At 44.7% G+C, this 21,640-nt stretch overlaps 1 protein-coding gene across 1 annotated transcript; it reads right to left on the bottom strand.

The window, feature by feature from the left end:
- Positions 1 to 21,640, bottom strand: hoga1 (4-hydroxy-2-oxoglutarate aldolase 1). The gene is made up of 7 exons (XM_069666466.1): positions 21,427 to 21,640; positions 20,655 to 20,783; positions 18,462 to 18,589; positions 17,591 to 17,725; positions 10,101 to 10,197; positions 3,200 to 3,333; positions 1 to 1,199 (listed from the first exon to the last, which is right to left on the bottom strand). Exons 1-7 carry the CDS (start codon positions 21,638 to 21,640, stop codon positions 1,050 to 1,052), a joined length of 987 nt encoding a protein of 328 aa, XP_069522567.1. The 3' UTR covers positions 1 to 1,049.

Here is a 21,640-nt window from a genome sequence, read left to right as displayed (position 1 = left end):
ATCATTGTATTTCTGAGGTCGATCGTTGGCACACTCACACAACAACCATTTCTCATTCTGTGTTTGTTCTACGCTGTTCAGTTACCTTTAGAATCACTGTGACTTTCAACCACAGACTGTATGAAAAGATGGCCGACATGACAGCTCCCTAAAAGTGAAGCCAAACCCTCTCTATTGCCCCCTGCTGACTGGCTGCAGTATAGCTCATAAGCCCCGCCTCCTCCATGTTAACAGATGGGACATGGGTCAAACTATAAAATCTAAATACATGTCAAACATGGTTTCTGTCATTATAGTTAGTTCTTATCATGATGATTTATGTCCAAGTGTTCATTTTTCTCACACTTTTAATTAGTTATTTGATGCTATAAAAAGGGGGTGTGGCCTCATGATTGACAGCTCTGTTGACAAATGGGGCTCCTGCAGCGTTCTGTCCCCGAGTAGCAGAGTAGAGGAGGAACGGCGAGAGGAGACGTAACTAACACTAACACTACAGTCATTGAACTTTCCATGAGCGTGAATATCTGCTTCAGACCGACACAAGAAGCTGTTCTGCTGTTAAACACGCTGAAGTGTGGGAACTCTGACGGTTTTATTGGTAAGTTAAATGTGTGTGAGACATCGAAACTGCTGCTCCGCCTGCCGATCTCAGTCACCAGCCAAGATGGCAGCGCCGCCTCGGGGATGTTGTGGCTTCAAAAAGGTACAAAGAGAGGTGGTGGAGACACACAGTCCATCTTTTTATACAGTCTATGGTTTCAAAAGTCAGATGATTAATCATCCAGTCTGCAAAACATTTGACCCTTTTCAGGATCGAAATTATAATCATGAAAAAAAACTTGTGATTCTGATGTTTTTATTACTTAAAGTAGTTTGTATAACTTTGATCTGCATCCTCGACCTTTACTGAGCTGAATTAATGTTAATACAAATGAGCCGAGTTTCATAAGTTGATTGGGTTTACTATGGAGCGCTGTGAGGCTGTGATGTGTCACACTGACAGAGGTCAAAGGTAAAAGGGACACACACCCCCACGCACACACACACACTCACAGCCAGCCGTTGGAGGAGAAGTCCCGCCTCAGCTGCTGAGTCTCGGCCTCTGTGAGCGGCTGAAGAGGTGACCGACAGGCGCCGCCGTGGAAACCAAACCACTCCATCGCCTGCTTGAGGGCGGGGACTCCCAACTTCCTGGTCACCTACGAACACAGACCTCCAGTCAGCTAACAACAACATGTTCACTGTTCCTGATGGATATTAAGCTGTGGAAACATGGCATCATTATTAGAGCGAAGTTGTATTTGCATGTTGCAGCACGTGGAGGTGTGTGCGTGGTCGGCTGATACATCAGGGCAGTGACATTTAACACACCTTAACAGACACATTCGTAGCCTGAAGCTAATTATTCTGCGCCGTCTCGCTGAGGCTCCGAGCGGCTCTGAGAAGATGCAGCACACAACTCTGACATTTCACTTCGCTTTGTTGTAACGTGCCGGCGCTCGGCTCATTTGGTATCAGTTTGAAAAACAGTAGGAATAAAGTCTGAACACCAGAAACACACACGTTTTTACCTGCTCTGCCTCTAACATTTATCTGCAAAAGAATTCATCCATCCATTTTCCTCCACGTCTCCAGGGTCGGGTCGCGGTGGCAGCAGGCTAAGCAGCCCAGGCGTCCCTCTCCATAGCAACGTTTTCCAGCTCCTCCTGGGGGATCCCGAGGCATTCCCATCCCAGGCCAGGTGGGATATATAATCCCTCCAGCGGGCTCTGGGTCTGCCCCGGGTCTCCTCCCAGTTGGACGTGCCTGGTCGACAGGGAGGCGCCCAGGACTTTGGCATTGTTAGCGTTGCTCTCTAAGTGTTTTGTCATCAGAAGTGATCATACTTGGACCAGACGGTGGAGCTGGACAGGAGCCAGGCGTTAGCTACTTCATTAACAGACTATATAGATAATTAACAAGCTAAGCTACAAAGCGAGGTATGGTGAGTTCAAGCACTGATTATTAGTTGCTTGCAGATAATGAGTATCACTCACTGAAGAACCTTCAACAGATTTCTTGGACAGTTTGTGCAATAAACTGCATATTGAGCCAGATTATTTGTAAGACATTTGCATCAAAGACACAAACTAGTTCAGTAGCTGAATTAGCTAGCAGACAGCTAGCAGCACCTAGCCGTCACTCAAAGCGGACATGTCTGTAATTATTAAAAAACTGTTAATTTACCGTACTGGAAAATACTTTTTGAACAGCAAATCTTTAATTGTACCTTTTAAATAAAATCACATTTTCTTCTAGATTAAATTATCAATCAAATTAAATGAATTGCCTTTTAAAATGTCAAAACATTGAAGTGAAGAGCATCTGTCCTGAAACAGCTGGATGACAGCTCAGGTAACGGGCAGACCTTCGTTCTGTTTGTCAGTAACACACTCACACACTCTCCTGTCAGCCTCTAAGCAATCGCTTTGAAGCCCACGGTACAATTTTCTCTGTTAGCATCTGTTAGCTAGAAAATACGTGGTGGTAAGGCGTAAGGCGTTGTGGCCCATTGCTCCAAGACTAGCCGTGAGGCTACACATGTCCGTGTAGACGTGTTTATTCCTGTTGTAACGTTGGACATTTTAACATGGAGCTCTTCGGGGGTGGACTCGCTTTTGGAGCCAGCCTCTAGTGGCCACTCGATGAACTGCAGTTTTTGTAACTCCTGCGCTGGCTTATTCTTTTGTCCCAAAGGTAGCCCGCTTTATTTTGTTGCTTAGTTTGTTCTGACTTCAGCAGAACTTGAATAAATACTTAATCAGTTTTTATTTGTACTTTTATTTAGCTGTTCTAGGTAACTACTTACAGAGCACAGTGTCAGTGCCGGATGGTTTAAGCATGCTGGAGAAAAGTTGCCTTTTTTCTGGAAAGACTGGACTCAATAACGTTGTTTTCATAGGCTGATATTATGAGTGTTGTGTTAAACGTCCTCATGTGCAGCTAATGACCCAACATCTTTAAGAAAACTAATCTTGATGTCAGTCAGTCGTGGTGTTTCTCCCCCTCCGAGGTGAAGAAGAATATTTCAGGCTCCAGATCTACCTCTCCTACAAAGTGACTAAACCTCCATCCTGGCTCTATTTCTGGGCGTTGGTCTCTGAGGAGTTTTAGTTCTGCGGTGGATAAAAGCGTCCACCGTGCAGCAGATGGTACTCACGGCGGCGTTGGGCTCGATGAGTCGCTGCTGCAGGACTCTGGCTTCCTCCCAGCGACCGGACACGCACAGACGCTCCAACTCACACAGCTCCCGGCCGAGCACGTTAGCCAGCGCACACACTCCGCCAACCGCACCTGAAACACGGATCACAGGAAGAGTTAACGGATCAAAACAAGTTTTCTGTCCTTTCTTTTATACACTGAGATTCTGATACACAATGAGACGTTATTAACCTTTGAAAACCCCAGAATCCTTTCTTTGTAATATCATCTGTCTTCATAACAACAAAGGAAAAGAGCAAAACGAGACTCTGCAGTAACACGAGCAGCTCTGTGAGGCTCTGCTTAAGCCGGAGATGTGCTTGCTTTTAACTACACTTTTGGTCTGTTTGGAGCATCTGTTTAATTAGCAGCCCTAAACAAGCGCAGTTGAAGTCGACGGGCACATTTATTCTGCAATAAATTAGATTTATTCTCCATTTACTAGATCAACTAAAGTTTTGAACAAAGTTAAAGTTGAACTCTCTGGCGGCACCTCTGGTCATAAGTGGTAATTACAGGTGTATTTTTAGGACCTCACGGTGATACAGACGTGTTCTCACTGATGTCTTAATCAATGCCCTTTTCCCACTGGTCAAAAAACCTGCTAACACCCGGCTTTCTTGCTTAGTGGGAAAGGTTACTATCGGCATTCAGACCCGGGTAATCATCGCCTCGCCTCCGATCGGCATTGATGAGAACACAAACCCGTGTCGACACGCTAATCTCCGCCCCCTCTCCGGCGTGATGCTATGCTCCGTCTGTAACTTCTGCTCCTCGTCATCTCAGCTACAAACACCGCCCGTCTCCGTCCGAGCAGCGCTCGAACTTTGTTCAAAATTTGTCGCCGCCGAGTTTGATAAACAGACTGAATGAGTAATAGATACAATACAGACCTAACCACCATAACATCTTCACTGGTTACTAACCCTGTCTCCGGCGCGTTTGGGTCTGAAAAACCTGCGTAAATGCGCAAATTTTGGTGGGAACGAGGATATATTTGTCTTCTTCTTAAAGTCGAGGTGAAATGAAAATGTCATTTTAATCCTTTTAGATCACATCCCCGGTAATATTGTGCATCTGTTTGACAATATAGGCCAAAAAAAATACAGAAAATCAATTTCTTCATATTCTTATATCAAAATCAGATCATTTTTTCTTCCCGTAAAACTAAATTTCACGCGTGCTTACGTAAGTTAGCACCAAACAATTTCAACCAATCAGTCTGCAACATTTAGCCGCAGAGCGCCAAGAACGCTCGGTCAGTTAGCTAGCTACTGCGCTGTGGAGAACGTCTGTCTACGCCCACTTCTCAACGATCAAATCAAATCCCTCTAATGATATGTCCCGCCTGCACGTCCTGTTTCACTCGGAGATACGTCACGATGCGGAAGCTAGATACTCTCAAAATGGCGTTTCAGCTCGACTTTAAAGCTCCTGCGAAGTATTTTGGTTTGTGTCGATCTGTGGACACAAGTCTCATCTCTTTTCTGATCCTGCTTAAGCAACAGTTTGTAACAAAAAAATCTCCTGCTTTATTTTAACAGCCAAACTCACTGTGAATCTTTGATGTAGAAAATGTAAACGAAGGCTGGTTCATCTCGTTTGCTTCTGTAGCTCATGTAGAGGCATCAGTATTCATTTAAGTCTGTTTCATAAACTTTGAACTTTCACCGGAGCTTTAACAGTAAATGTTTTTTATTGCATTTGAATTGTTTTGAAGTCACAGCTGACGTCATCGATCTGTTCTTTGTTTGTTAAGTCATAAAAACACTCAGAGACCGGAGAAAACAGCGTCCACACACGCTCTCTACTGGACCAATCACTTCCTGGAAATGTCACCGCAACACCTTGTTTGTCATAAAGACTCTGCATGTGATCTCTCTTGTTCCTTTGGTTTCCTTTAAAGTATCACATTGAGCTCAACAATTAGCTAAAGATTACCGTGCAGCTCGTGGTCCAGTCTGCTCATTTATTCACATCCGTGTTAAGTTGAAGGAAGTGTCCTGCAGAGTCACATTTAAGCAGTTCACTGTGTGCAATCACTCAACTCGGCACTCAGTGTGTTTAGAATATTATTACCAATCATGCACCGTGCGCTAAAGCATTAGCATGCAGCACAGCCGAGAACAAGAAGCACTCAAGGTACCACAGACCGGCAGAGCACCGTGTGATGCTTCAGTTTGCACAAAGACTGAATTCAGTGTTCAGCAGAAAGAATGATGCACATTTTCTGCCTGATTGTTAGCTGAACATATATTCCTCTTAAATGAATCCATCCATCACGGCTCTGCTTTACATTTCACTTGTCAAGAGGCAGACATAAATGATAAGCTGTCATCGGTTTCAGTCCAGCCTTCCATCTTGCTCTTTTTCCTCTCCTGACAGATCAGCAGGCAGCGGCGCCTCTTATGATGTCTGCTTCTTCTTTATTTACAGAGCTGGAAACACACACATTTTCCCAGGCAACAAGATATGATGGCCTTTCAGTGTGACACCTCGCTGTCTGTGTCTGGTGGAGGAGAGAGGCAGAGCAGCAGCCTCCGTCCGTGGCCTTGGAGTTGTTGTTGTTGTGGATAGACGAGCCGGCGGCGGCGGCTGATAGGAGCATTTTTTTTTTCTGTCTGATTTATGCTTCTGTGGCCGCCGTCGCTCACATCACACAGCTGACAGCGGCTTACCTAACGCTGTTGACTGACAGGCGAGAGAAGCCCCGCCCCCTCGGCGCACTGCGAGTGACAGCTCGTGAACAGAGAGACCAAGTAATTGTCCAGGAATGTGGGAGAAAATCGAGGGGAGGATTCGATTCACGTGTATAACTAAGTGAAACTGAAATCTAGCAACACATCAAAATACAGACACTCACACTAACTTAATAACTGACATAATTAATTAACCCTTTAACATACCTACCTACATGAAGGGAAATATGTCACATTTATAATTGCTACATTATATCCTTTAAACTTTCCAGCAGGCATCAACACAAACCTCCCATAAGGAAAGCGCCTATTGAAGGCAGTCAGTGATCAGTAGATCTATATTATATTTCTTTATGCATTTAACACTTCAGGGCTTTCGAGTGTCTGTGTAGCAAAGTTGAGCACAAGTGGAAGATTGATTAAATCAGCGAGATGAAAACTTTTACGGATCTTGTCTTCAGTAATCCTACAAGTCCTCTTTGGTGCTATAAAGTCATCCTCCATCCATCCCAGTCCCAGCGTCCTTAGCCAAACAGAATCTGAATGCATCAGAGAAAACATTTTCGCCTCCACCTGAGACCGTTCTGTCACCGCCCCCTTCACATACTCCCCATTCGTCTCCAAAAGGAGGCCTTTGACTTGATTGGACCCTGTAACACCTTCCAACTACAGACCCTTTTAAAACGACCCTTCCTCTCCTACTGGAAAGGATACTTTGTGCAAACTGTCGCCTTAACGTCACCTAAAAAAACATCCTGGTTAAATGTTAGTCAGGCTTCAGGGCCGATCTTGGTAAATATATCAGCATTACTTAAAGTCCACGATGAAGTTATTAAGGTGGTGTTGGTGTTTGTTGTTCTGCCCTTGGTTACTACACACACATAGGTCCGAAATACACACATGCACAAACAGGACCCTATGCACAGTGAGGGGGCTGCACATGGACATGCGCCCACAGCACTTGGGGGATTTGGTGCCTTGCACAAAGACACCTCTAAGGAAAGGATCTGGCACCTCTCCAGCTACCAGCCCCAATTCCATACTTGGTCCGTGTCGGGACTTGAACCAGCCACCCTCCAGTTTCTAAGCCAAGTCCCAATAGACTGACCCAAAGTTGGTTTGTCTCTTTCTTTTTTTCTTAGATTAGATCCTAGATTATTTTTTTGTCTTTTTACGCCTTTATTTTAGAGAGAGGACAGTGGATAGTGGCGATAGCCTCTGTATATGGTTGCCGATTTAAGCGCTGAACCACTGAACCGGCGCCCAACAGAACTTTCTTTATCCCGTGGAGTCCCACAAGGCTCCATCCTGGGCCCCTTTCAGAAGACTGATCTGTAGACGATATTTTTCTGATATTAAGTTTCTGTATTTTTTTTAATGTTTAAAAACTTTTATTCTCTCTGTTATTTTAAAAAGAGTTAAAAGACAATAAATTAATTGTAATGAATTAAATAAAAAGCTCTGATGATGTTATTTTTACATCATTTTTACCATGATGTTTATTTTTATTTAAGAACCAGCTGATTTCTTATTTTTGCTTCTCTTATTTAAGTTTTCTTATTTTTGGAACAAAACAAAGATTAACTTTCGAGTTCTACTCTCCTGAACTGAATTCATACGAGCAGTACACCTACTGTCACACTATGATTAAAGTTGGTGAAATCACCTTTTTCCTACAACATGCTTCTGCAAAAAGTGCGCAACCCTAAAATAAAGCGCAATGCCGCTTCTTCATACAGAAACTTCACTGAGAACTAAAATAAATGTGAGTGCACAGAGTTAAACGTCTAATCAAAGCTCCCTCTCCTGCAGCTCTGCAACATTTTGACTGACAGGTAGACATCCCGCCCCTTTCAGCATCAACAGGGTGGGATGTTGGGAACATGAATTTGGACATCAAACTTGAACATGCAGTCACAGCGTGGACACATTATCATATCAATCACTCAGGTTTCTCTGTGTTAGCTGTGTCTGTCACGCACACACACACACACACACACACACACGCGCACACACACACACGGCCAATTAATCCCATATTCCAGTTATGAAGAACATGTCAGGGAGCAAAGATCAGAGAGTTGTGTGTGTGTGTGTGCGTGTGTGCGTGTGCAGCAGTGGGAGAACATGACTCATTAGGTTCCTCAGCATCATGTTGATGCTGATCCCTGAACGTGTTATCTAATCCGGTTCACTGAACGTGGCCGACATAACAAGAAGACATGGCTTCATCAGGCTGCTGTGAAAGGTTGCTGAGGTTTTATGATTTACTGCAGCTTCAGATGAAAGATCACATGCCTCCCTGCAGGATGAAGAAACGTCTAATGAACTTTGTCTGATGAAAATACACGACAGTCCAGATGAAAACAGGGAAGGTGTTCTCAGCTCCTGAAAAGTTAGGATTGTAGACACTGTGTGTGCGATTCCCTCCTTCAGACAAAAGTTACAAAGTCCTGATTGTTGGTTCTAAAGATGATCTCTCCAGATGTTCCTGTGCTGTGAGGGACGTTCAGACTGATTTTACTTCCCTCGATCTGCTCGGAATGACGTCATGGCCGCACCGATTTCAAATATTAAACATGTGCAATATTAACGATCTGATATCCTGTTGTGTGGGGGGAACCCCGAGGACAGCCGAGCACGCTCTCTGTGGATCGTCACGTTGAACCAAACGATAGCCAATCAGGAAGCAAGCTGACCGAAGAAGGAGGCACGACAACTGCAGCCATGGCGACAAAAGCAAACGTGAAGCGTAAAGTAACACGTACAGCCCGTGTTCACGCCGTCTCCACCGCTTCATCCACAGTTTGTTCTTTTTATCATCGCAAATTCTTCCTGCCCGTCGTCGGCCATGTTTGTTTACTCTGAAGTCTCGTTCGACCGCGAGAAATTTAGTGAGAATTCCAGCTGTGAGAGTCGGGCTCTGGTTGTTGGTGGATGAATCTGTTAGTGTGTGGTGTGCTGTTTGGGTCATATCGTTGCCCTCCACACTACAGGAACAAAACTGTTCAATCTATGATTATATGTCGTCATGTGTGGAATCTCTCACATCTGTTTAGATTTGAAAAATCTTTTAGTGTGAGCAAGGCTTTAAGTGATAACCTCGAAGATTTTCATTTAAATAAATGTCTGTTAAGTCTCTATCTATCTGCGAATGAGGTAACACAATGGCGACTGAGCCGATGACCCGCTTACAGACTGGGTGTCTGTGGCGACATTCGCAGAAAAAAATCCCAGTTAGTGACGCGTTTTCCATCAGCCAGCAGTGGTTGGTCTGCCAGAGAGGGTAGGCGGAGCTAAGCGGCTGCTTCTCCGCTCTCTGCAAGTGTTGCGAGTAAACAGTAATCTACTATGGCTGAACAAACAAAGAAAAGATGGATGACTACAGATACAACTTCAGAAATACTGTGGACGCCTGGTTAAATTGGTGAGTACTCCTGCAATTACCGTTTATCGCCATTAGAGGCGCCAACGAGAACGAAACTGAAATCTTCGAGATAACATGTTTTACGAGCATGTGTTTGGACTGTGCGAGGAAGCCGGAGTACCTGGAAGGAACCCACACATGCACGGGACGAACATGTTAGCTCCAAAGGCCCAACGCGTCCAAACGGGGACTCTGGGACGGCACCGTGCAGCCTCTCCGGTGCTTTCTTTTCAAGCAGGACGAATTCTGTTCCCTTTTACGTCTAACCAGAAAACTTCAGGAGAGTTTCTTTATACAGCTCCGACTCCGACTGCAAATGCAATAAGATAACATGCTATACTTTGTGATGGATTACTTATCTCAAATCTTTTGCTAATTGGTTTTTAAAATGAAATGAACTGGAACCATAGCAGCTGCTTTGGAGGACGGAAACGGATCTAAAGGATGCCCCTGACATTTTGCACAGTAGATGGTGACACACAATCCTTTCAGGGAGCTGCTTTGTTAATGTAGTGTGAGTGAAATCTGAACTACAGGAAGTGACCCTAGAATGCAAGGGTTTCTGGGTAGAAAGAAAGGGATGTTGACATCTGATAGCCAGCAGTTTCATGCTGTTGAAAAATGAAAGAAATACAAAAAAACAACAACGTGGTTAGAGATAAAAAAGGATCGAGGACAGATGTCAGCCTGCAGGTTGTAAAGGCAGCTGTTCGTCCTGTTTTAAGGCTTCTTACCAACACAATAGGCGGCCATGAGAAACCCTGCTGAGCCCGCCAACACCTGGAAATCCTGCGTTTCGGTTTTGTGAACAATCAGGCCGATCCGTGTGATCTGAGGAACAGAGAGAGAGAGAGAGAGAGAGAGAGAGAAGAAGGATTGTTTCATTGTCGTCACTCCTCTCTGCTGTCAGGGCGAATAACTGGTGTCGTCTTGTTTTAGTCCCAGGAGAGGCTGTCACAAGAGAAACAAGACGACAAAGCCAACAGATCTCAAGGTAAACAAATCGCTCAAATTGAGACGAGCAGCGACTCTTCACATGGTTTTTGGGAGAGGGTGGGGGGGGGCTGGGACGTTCAAGATCCCAAACAGAAGAAGAAGAAGAGAGAGAGAGAAAAAAGAGCCAGAGTCCCATGTGAGGAAAAAAGGGATCAGCTTCAAAAGAGGAGGAGGAGGAGGAGGAGGAGGAGGAGGAGGAGGAGGGGAAGGCTCATGAATAATTGATAAGCTCCCTATTTTGTTTTGCCTCTTTTAATTCTCTTTTGTCGATCCGGATATGAAGCGACGAATCCAAATAAACCTGAAACGTTCAAAGGCAGCGAGAGACGACATGAAGCTGAAAACTCCACAGGGAGAAAAACCTGCAGCCTCCGGTTTCTGTCTCCATCGCCGTTACCAGGGAGGCTCTATTTTTAACCGCCGAGTGTCAATCAGTCTCCCATATCAGTCATTTCAAACACGCAGGACTGTAATTGATCAGTCACTCAATCAGGTTATAGGAGCTCCTGCTGCTCTCCTGAAAGCTCCAGCGCTCCGGCTATTTTGATACGAACTCCCCAGTGGGAAAATAACATCGCAGCGAGAGAAGTGTCTGCCCCGGCGACAGAAAAACACTCATTAGCTTTTATTTTTTAAGTCTCATTATTGTCGTCAGCCTGCAGTGTGCGGCTGGAGAGCGCAGGAGAGCCTGACCTTCTGCTGAAGATACAGGTCTTAATCACCTCTGCCCGGATATCTGTTTGTTGCCTCAGGCCTAGCGAGAGAAACACGGAGAAGATCAGGATCAATTATTAGGTAGCAAAAAGCAACATTAGCTTCAGCATGTGTGCTTTGGTTGTGCTAGAACATACTGTATATCATTTATACCGATCTTATAGCGGTCACACATCACCACTGCATCCCTGCTGCAATAGATGAACACTATTGGCTCGCACGTCACACACCTGTACACGTCACGACGCAACTTTAAACGGCATTCGTTCATTCAACGGTCCTTAAATGGGAGACGCCGAGAGCAAAGATGGCGGCTCACTTCCCGTCAGAGGTACGCTGTCTCACCAGAGCTGTGTGGCATTCGTTTTTTCCCCACTCATCTGCCGGTCTCTTTCATAGCAGCTGCTGCACGATCCAGGATCAACACCACAGAATAATAAATCAGGAGGATCCGGAGGAGCAGGTACAACAGATCACACACGGACTGCAGACAAACGCCACACGGCTCTGGTGAGACGACGCACCTCTGACTTGGAGTGAGCGACATGTTTGGAGGTGTGTCGTGACGTGTGTGAGGTGTAGCAGTGGTGTGAGATCGCTACAAATTCAATACATGCACCATCACTTGCATGGCTTTATGGATATTGGTCTGTTTTTCGTCCATCCGACACTTTTGATCTCACTGGAATGTCTCAACAACTACTGAAAACATCGGTCTTGAATTCGGTGCAGACATCACGGCCCTCGGAGGATGAATCTTACTGATCTTACCTCACGGTTTGCAGAAACCATGAAATATCTAAAGGTATTAGATTGACATTCATGGTTCTCAGATGATGTACCCACTCTGGCATCAAGTCCTCCAGTCCAATACGACTCAAAGGAGCGCGTCCTGAGGAAGTGTCCCCACTGGAGGACGAGGTAAACGGTGTAAATCAGCACAGACTGGTGAGGACAGACACCAAGATTACTTGGTTAAAAGAAGTGCACTATCTAGGTTTGTTAAATTATCTAAATGGATCACATGACTTCTCATGGATCACATGACTTCCCATGGATTACGTGACGGACATGGTGCATATAAAATGTGGGATTTGGGAGCATCGGAACACCCATCAGAAGATGAATCATATAATACAGCAAATTTATGAGAATACAAAGTCATAAGACTGCAGAAGGAGCTGTGCGGTCGGATCTTGATTTAAGTTTAGAACTGTAATTAAAGCCAAACTGATTTAAAGTAGTTTTGTGTATTTTTTCTCTGTAAATGCAGGTTAGTTTACTTTTAGCAGCCGTCATGCACGCCTGTGTGAGCAGCAGAGCCAATGCCGATTGTCTCTTTTCCCATTGCCAGTGAAGTATCCTCCTTTCAGTCTCTTTTCTGCTGCGTCAGCGCCCGACGCCACAAACGCGCCGGAAACAGAGTCGAACAACAAACTTCCCCTTAGACCAGAAGAAGCTCTCTCTCCTCGCGGTCTTGCCAGTGTTGCTACATCTACTCCATGTTAACAGATGGGACATGAGTCAAACTATAAAATCAAAATACACGCCCAATAAATGTTTCTCAAACATGGTTTCTGTCATCATAGTTATAATATAGTTATACAGTCATTAAAGTTAATCAAAATGATGATTGACAGCTCTGTTGACCAATACGGCTCCTGCAGCCGATCAGTTCCAGGTGAGCAGAGCGGAGGACGATCCGCGAGTGGAAACGTGACTAAAACAATCACTACAGTCAGTGAAGTTTCCGTACCTGTGGACGTTAACCTCAGACCAACACAGAGAAGCTGTTCTGCTGTTAAACACGCCGGTGTGTGGGATCCTTGCTGTTTTTTCGGTAAGTTAAGTGTGTGTTTGGGTTAGCGGAAGTGGCTACAGCCGCTCCACCCGCTGGTCTCTACTGCGCAGTCTCTGGCTCCAAATGACGTCACCATCGCAAGATGGCGGCGCCTATCACAGGGGCTACTTTGGCATCAATTTCGTACAATGGGAGCAGATGGAGACGCGTCGTCCAGCTATATATACAGTCATTGCTTGTTACACATTGCCCACAAAAGCGCACACTGACCTGATGCGGTTTTGACCTTGTCTTGTTTTTACAACGGCCCTAAGACGCCGTCGTCGAGTGACAGGAATTCACCTGATTGCATTGTTTGCGTTACCCTGCTTGACATGACTCTGTAACTGTAACGCTTTTGGTCTGAACACAGCATCAGAGGATTTAATGAACTTCTATAAAGAACCTCACAGTTACTCCTCGCACTGAAACATGTTCACGTCACATGTTCTGTGGGTTCGCTCTGCAGAGGAAATAAACCCATCATTGATGCTACCTGTTACTGTTACCTGTCATTCCTCACTTTCACTGTCACCTTTTCCAAATGCTCTCCCTGTAATTAACGTTAAACGCGGCTCGTTCTTGTTTAAGTAAAGCGACAGGTCCAAGAACGAGCGATTCTGTTCACTGATGACACTTACATAAAGGCCTCTTCAGCCTGATTGTAGCATCCATTATGCCTCAATGTCGCCGTGTCGCAGTGAAAGGAGCCGACGCACTCGATCGCACATTCAGACCATAACGTGAACATGTACCTGTGTCCATTATCACCTGGGAGTGTGAGCAGAAACATGGACCAAGGTCACTGATTCAGGTTCTCCATTACATGCAGCCTGATGTGAGTGTAATGGAAAATCACTGCTCGGGGTCTATAGACACAATTAAATATATCCTTTAATGAAACACTCTTCTTTAGGGGTTAATGTACATGTAAGTGTGTTCCCACCCATACGATAAAGGATTTTTTATTTTAAACGGTGTCGAGCATGATAGAAACGTAATTTAAAACTGTCACTTGTTATTTGAAATGTTGAAATACTTGTAATTAGCCTGACAGAGCACACTGTGAATGTGGAGACTTAAATTCATTAAGCTTGTCACGTTAATTACCGCTAAGTTTTTGTGAAAGTTCAGGAGGAAAAAAAACAGCAGTGTTACTTTGAGTCTTGTCACGGCGTGATTAAGTGTTGGCTGCTGAGACGCTCCTATAAATATTCCCCGCTCTCCTGATAGTAGGCGTATTCATTATTTCACTTAACAGACGTTAATTGTTTGGACTGAACAGACAGTTTGAATTTAGTCGCCGTGCTACAGGAGGCAGAGACACCTCGGAGGTGCAAAGTAAAAAAAGTAAAAACAGCTGATGTGTGTGTGTGAGGCAGCGTGGGCGGGAGGATCTCGTTAGAGGACATTAGGTGAAATGAAACGTTAACGATCCCTGAGGAGAGAAAGCAGCAAATATCTTCACTACAAGACGAGACCTTTAAAAGTTCGACAGTTGACTGGAGTCAAACTATCGGAACTACTTTTTCTTTGTGTTTCATGGTTAAGAGCATTGACTGTATAAAAAGATGGACGACGCGTCTCCCCTGCATTTGCAGTATATGGTTATATTACAGACTGGGTGTCTGTAGCGACTTTTGTGGAAGAAATCACAAGCGGCGCCCAGTTAGTGACGCGTTTTCCATCAGCCAGCAGTGGTTGGTCTGCCAGAGAGGGTAGGCGGAGCTAAGGCTGCTTTTCCGCTCTCTGCAAGTGTTGCGAGTAAACAGTAATCTACTATGGCTGAACAAACAAAGAAAAGATGGATGACTACAGATACAACTTCAACAAGAAGTGAAAATCCAAAGAAGAAGAAACAAACTCGACGCTCAGATGAAGCAAACAGTCTGAAAAGGAAAGCGACCGTCAGCCAGGAAAATCAAGAGTTACAACCGGAGCCGACCGTGGACGTCACACATGCAGCACTGTCTGGATATCTGGGAAGTGGGCTCCCGCAATTACCGTTTATCGCCATTAGGTGGCGCCCAAGAGAACGAAACTGAAATCTTTGAGATTGTCAGTTTACCTGCCAAAAGTTTTGAAGCTGATCCAGTAGACTGCAATGGCCAGCAGGAATGTCTGCAGCATAATCCTTTGGCTCAGATCTTCTAATGGAGTCCTTTTTGTTCAGGTGATCCTTTTTAAAGCAGAAATCCTCTTCAAAGCCACCAGACAAACGTTTTACCCTGCAGACGAGTTTCCGCTGTCCTGACTGGTTCTTTTTTTTTTGTATTAGGGGTGTGCGTTTGAAGAAATTCCCTAACTCGATAACATTAACAATCAATTAATGGATTAATCATCATCTTTTATATACTTTTTTTGCCATGACAGAAAATACAAAATGTGTTTTTCTTGTGGAACTGCAGTACTGACGCCCCGCCCCTTCCTCTACCCGACACACACCTGTACCTTGTGTCCTTGGCGTGTTGGAGCCCTCAGGTGGGCTCAGTCTGCAGCAGTACAGCTTCTTGTGTCGGTCTGAAGCAGATATTCACGCTGATGGAAAGTTCAATGACTGTAGTGTTAGTGTTAGTTACGTCTCCTCTCACCGTTCCTCCTCTACTCTGCTACTCGGGAACAGAACGCTGCAGGAGCCCCATTTGTCACAGAGCTGTCAATCATGAGGCCACACCCCCTTTATTAAAAGTAAACTTGTCAGAGCACTTGGATTTATTTATTTGACGTGTATTTTGATTTTATAGTTTGACTCATGTCCCATCTGTTAACATGGAGGAGGCGGGCTTTATGAGCTATACTGCAGCCAGGCAGCAGGGGGCGATAGAGAGGGTTTGGCTTCACTTTCAGGGAGCTGTCATGTCGGCCATCTTTTCATACAGTCTGTGGTTTAGAGCGATCAGATTAGAGACAACAAGGAAAGATCGTCGGGGGACAGATGTCTCAGCCGTATTTGACCTCAAACAGATTACACGATAAGCTCTGATAAACTTCACACTGTCGTGGAATAAACGGTTTCCTGCTTTTTATTTACGCAGAAAAACAAGCAGCGAGAAGGAGAAAAAATAATAAAGAAGCTTCACAACAAGGCAGCACAACCAATCACACGCTAGTTCAGATCAATCAGAGACGTTCTTGCAGACAGAGACTGTTAGATGATTCAAGTTGGCCTACCAGCCTTTTCACACCAGGCTGCAGATGAAACAGCCCATTTATTTTCCAGCCTTACGTCCGTGAGTTCCTGCAAACACATTTCAAATCCACTTTCTAAATGAAATGAGATTCAGTTCAATCTAAGACCATCAGGCTGAGCATGTGAGATATTTGCAAACCAGCAGGCTCTGGCTGACGTGTTATCCACTCATGTTCTGAATAATCTTCCTGCAACTTGTCTGCCTTCCTCAAATTGACCCTTCACCCTTTGTTTTCTGTGTTTGGCCTCTTCACGCCTACAATTGAGCCGGGCCGCTCTGTGCTTGAACTCCTCCCACGCTCCTGTCTCCCAGCGAGTGGACAAACATGTTATTTCCCAAATCAGAAATCCATTTGCAACTTCTTGCAAACACTTCCCACACAGACGAGAAGGTTTTAAGAGCGCGACGAGAGCAAAATGTTCAGTGTTTTTCACCCCGTCTTCAACCCTGCAGGAGGAAACTACACATGCTGAAGTTTTCGGCTCTTCACTCTCCTCGCTACAGCAGCTAGCTTACAGAAAATCAGCACAAATAAATGCACCAATACAGAGCTGTGACTGCTGAATGTGCAGCAGTATAATGCACGGACACTGCTGTTTTACTGCTGCAGGATTAGAACAGCTTTGTGCAGTATCAAAGTTAACATCGTCTCTTTTCTTTAAGAATATTTGAGCGGAACACTTTGATTTTCAGCCGTGCAAAATGAGCATGCAGCATGTTCACAGCGTCCACTTCCCTCCCTCAGAGTCCTGCATGAAGCACACGCTAGTAAGAAGACTGTACAGAGGACTTAGACACGAGATAAACCTTCTACACCTCACTGGATGAAGGGAACACCTGTCATAGTGTCACAAGACTTCAGATTTCCCTCCTGGAAACATTAGCTTTTCCCTAAACAAGACACTAAAAACACACATCGTCATGCAACATCCTGACAGAAATGCCGACTTTAAACAACTCATTTTTACCTCAGGGACTTTCACCCAGGAGTCAAGACAGACTTTTGATTGTATTTGGGTCATAAATCAGAGAATTGGATACGTGTGAATGACGGAACAAGGTATAAAAATTAGTTGGCATACAAATGATTATAGTTAAAGTAGGAACCAAGAAATTAGGCACCAAATTTCCTCCAAAAGATGTTTTGAAATATCCTACGTTTACTTTTATAGTTCGGTGGTGACCTCTAGTGGCCATAACAGTTATTGCAGATGAAAAAGCAGAAGACAGGAGATGTTGTATAAAGAGCATTAGAGGAGATTCAGTGTGTGTTAGGACGAGTAAAGGAAGGGTCAAACAAACACAAGGCGACAAGAGTCCCTTGGGAAACCAAACTTCACATTTATATCTTTTAAAACGAAGATGACACCCACATCAGAAGAAAGTAGTTTGCTGCCTGAACATGACCAAACTGCGACTGCTGTTCAGGACTTCTTCATGGCTGTGTTTAAAAACAAAAAGATGTTGTCAAAGTGTTCCTTACGTCTCCTCCGCTGTCTTTGAGGCCCAGGATGTTCGGATGCTGAGAGAGCTGCACCACAGCGTCCAGCGGCAGCTCCAGGCCCGTGTTAGCCGGCACGCTGTACAGAACCACCGGCACCGGGCTGCAGTCCGCCACCTGCAGCAGGAATAAAACCTTAAATACAACTCCAGTGACAGCTCCATGTCTGCCCCTTCTTCTTTAAGCTCCCCCTCATTTATCATCAATTTAACAACTCGACACATCCTCCACACGTCCACTTCGGGAACCTCTGCTCTCCATTATTGTGCATCCTTTCATACGAGTTTGGCACATTTAAAAACCTTCAGTGGATTAGAAGAGAGTTTAACATTTGCTACAACTGTGAGAACGTTGTGGGAAGTCTCCATTTCTTTAAACAGCTGTTTGGGGGTTAACACAGGTTCGAGGAGAGAGGGAGACTCTTGTATTTTGTAACCTGGTTCCCATTTTTACAGATTCTTTTAAGAACTAACGGGTACAAAAACTTCTGCAACATAATCCTTTGGGGCTACAGAAATAGGCATTTTTGTAAAGGTAAGATCCTTTGTATAACCAGGAATCGCTCTCTCCAAAGCCACCAGACTCCATTGACAAAACAGTCATTTTATCCCACAGAACACAGGAGTGTCTACGGCTGCTGCGATTGGTTCTTTTGTTTAGATTTATGTTTGACTTTGATGTTGAAAAAAGTTAGCTTGGATCCATCAACGACACAACAACACAAACTGACCGGTGGAGTCAGAGTACACTTTGGCGGCTTTTTACGGTGCAGCCAAAACAGATTGTCTCGTAGCTGCTGCTCAGTTTAAGGAAGTATTTAAGCACCACTGTGTGTGTTTGACCGTCTGCTGACCTTAGTGAAGTGCTGGATCAGAGCGCGGCTGTCCATCTTGCCCTTGTAGAAGCAGGGTGTCACCACGAGGACGGCGTCGGCTCCGGCTGCCGCCATCTTCTCCGTCAGCTGGACTGTGGCTCTGGTGGCTGAAAGAAGGGGAAAAGCTTCACTAACAAACACACGCGCACCTTTTCTTACTGCACAATACGTCTGAAAAATACCTCAGGAGTCTGGAGGAAGAAATCACAGAGGAGCTCAGGGCTGCAGGAGGATTCATGCTTGTCATTTTGCACTAGCTGTTCCTGTCTGTTCTCTCACTTCAATGTGTTTCTATAGTATACTATAGCTTCTGTACATACACATAATGCGTCCAAGGCCTCCATTTATACTCCATGGACTGCATATACGTCTCCTTTCCTTAGACTCTAGAAGCTAAATACAACAACCTTGGTCCCCATTATACACGGTGAAAACACGGTGAACCCACAGTGAAGAGGAGGGGAAGATGGAGAGGCTGAATATCAGGCTGAAGACGGACCTTGGATTCAGCTCCTCCGCCAGAAGCATCTCAGGAAGTACAGCCAGGTGGGGTCCAGGTTATTTATGTAACAAATATATGCTCATGTCCCTTTCAATATTTAGTGAATAAATATCTGTGTAATTATTGATGATAAGAGCCGGGGAGGAGGAAGCTGCAGAGCGAGTTAATGCACATCTCTCTCCTCTCTCGGAGTTCATTATGTCCTAACAGCCGCTGCAGCTGTTACAGACTCCATTTGACTTCAATTATTAGACCATAAAAACTAATGACAGCACCGGCTCAACGTGAGGAGCTTCAGATCGAGGTCACTAAAGTCTAGACTGGAAATTCATATAGAGTCAATTTAAACTCTGAGCACAGGAATCTAAATCTATAATTAATAAGTCCTTATGAGATATGGAAATATGATTAAAGTCAGTCACCTGACAACACTCCCTCCCAATGTGGCGTCTATTAAGCTGCAAGTATTCCTCTCTCTCCCTCTGCTCTGTCACTGCCACCGCTGCCCTGCACCAGTGCTGCGCTCATACTTTCAGCCCCACCTCCACCCGGCATCCACCTGCAGGCTCCGGCTGGGGGGGGGTTTAAGATATTATCTCATCACTCCTCAAGTGTCTGCGTGTAAAATAACTCTGCGAGCAGTGATGAGGTCGGAGCCGAGACGCCAAACACAAGCCGTGTTCTGCTGCTGCGATAAACATTTCTGACTGAAATTCAGCTAAAGCCGTCTCAAAGATCGGAAAGACAAACTGCCCTCAGAGGTTTTCTGTGAATAACTTGATACACATCGCTGCAAAAACAGTTTAGCACATTTTTCAAAATAATCTGCGATGGTATTGAGGCCCTCAGAGGCAAACGAGAAGAAATAATATATATTTATATATAATAATTTACTTTCTATGTCTAATCTACTGTTTTTATCTGTCTGGGTTTTTGTCTTAAAGCTGCAGTGAGGTCTGAGTTGCTTTTGGCGCCCCCTGTGGACAGAGCCGCACCTCTTATCTCTTTGCTGATTTTGTCCTGTGCGTGCTGACGTGGTGGTTTTTAACTAAAATCTCATCCTGCTTTCTTTAACAGTCACATGCATCACTCACTTTATGTTTGACCTCGGAGATGTAAACAAAGGCAGCGTGCAGTTAATCGCTTCGTCTGACAAACTACCCCCCCACTTTGCTTTTGTAGGTTGTATAAAGTATTAAGAATTAATGTTTGTCTGTTTCATAACTTGATAAAAACTCCTCACGGGAGAAATATTTGTTTGCATTTGGTGGGGGTAAAGTGTCAGCAGGTTGTTGCCGTTGCCAACTTTTATTTGTTCTTCTCTAAACAATTCGTCCAAAATTAATAAAAGTTTGTGTCTTTTTCTAATCTACATGTTTCACAGTCTCTGAAATACAGAAAGATTAAATAACATCTGTAACATCTGCACCTTGATTCAAGATAGGCCTGTGCTCTACTCATAAAAACACTCACCTCAATTTGTTTTAAAAATGTGACTAAATGATTAAATAATACGACGAAATAAAACTTACTGAAATAACGAGCAACAAGTTAGAAGGTATGTAAATATTTTTTTCCAATATGACTTATTTTCCGTGTCAGAGATCGTTCTGACATCAACTCCAACATCCACAGGTTGTAGTAGTTAATGCTGCACACTGGAAACCTACATTCACATCCGGATCCGGCCATCAGCAGTTTCCCCGCTGGCAGAGATCTTCTGACCGTCCTCACCACCTCCACCCGCTCCTCCTCCGTCAGGTACGGGTACTCACCGTTTGAGCCCTGAACCACCAGACCTGCAGCACAAAACACATTATCGTCCTTCCATTATCTTTCTCCTGTATCTGCACAGTTAAGCTCTCATGTTTTTGTGACTAACACATTGTATTTTTGTATATGTTTTGCATGTTTTATAATGTTAACCTTTTTTTCAGTGTATTAATAAATGTAAATTACTCTGATGCCTATAGCAGCAGCTTAAGCGTTGATGTGAGCACTACAGCTGTAGTACTGGTGTGAAACCACTAGAGGGCGACAAACACCTGCAGGCCGCCTGGTGATTTTGCGTTTTTCCTCCGTGCTGAACTTTGTCCTCTCCGTCAGGTCCCTAACCGAGCAAATACTGAAGACTGATCGTTGACTGAACCAGAGGACCCCCCAGAAGGTTTAGCAAGAGTTGGAAGAGTTTCCCGCTGACCCACTTATTTTAAAACTGAACCAAAGACACACGCAACTTCATATACTTCGATATTTTAGAGTCACACACACTGCTTCCATCGCTACTGTAACATATGAGTAAAATTAAACTCCAGCTTTCTTACTGTGGACCGTCTTGACTCCTCAAAATGATCCGTGCACCTCAGTCTGTACTCTGGGAACTTTACTAGACTCCATTATCATGCAATAACTCAGAGCTTAATTGTATTGTGAGCCTCAGACCTTTGAACGGTATCTTTGCATATTTCTGCAGGTTTTCCTCCAGTTTCTGGTAGTCCACGTCCTCCTTGGCGGTAAACGGAGTGCCAATGGGCGGATAAATCCCGCTGAGGTCCAGCCTGGCAGCTGAGGAGTAGCTCCGGGTTTGTTTCCACGCTGACAGGTGAGCTCCTCTGCACAGGGGACTCACAGCTCTCCATGCCCGGACGCAGTGCAT

This window comes from Semicossyphus pulcher, unplaced genomic scaffold (assembly GCF_022749685.1).
Source record: "Semicossyphus pulcher isolate SPU_LCO1_2020_fin unplaced genomic scaffold, fSemPul1.0.p SCAF_17, whole genome shotgun sequence".
NCBI lineage: Eukaryota > Metazoa > Chordata > Actinopteri > Labriformes > Labridae > Semicossyphus > Semicossyphus pulcher.
Note: the sequence above shows the minus strand (reverse complement) of the source record. Positions and strands in the feature narration are given on the sequence as shown.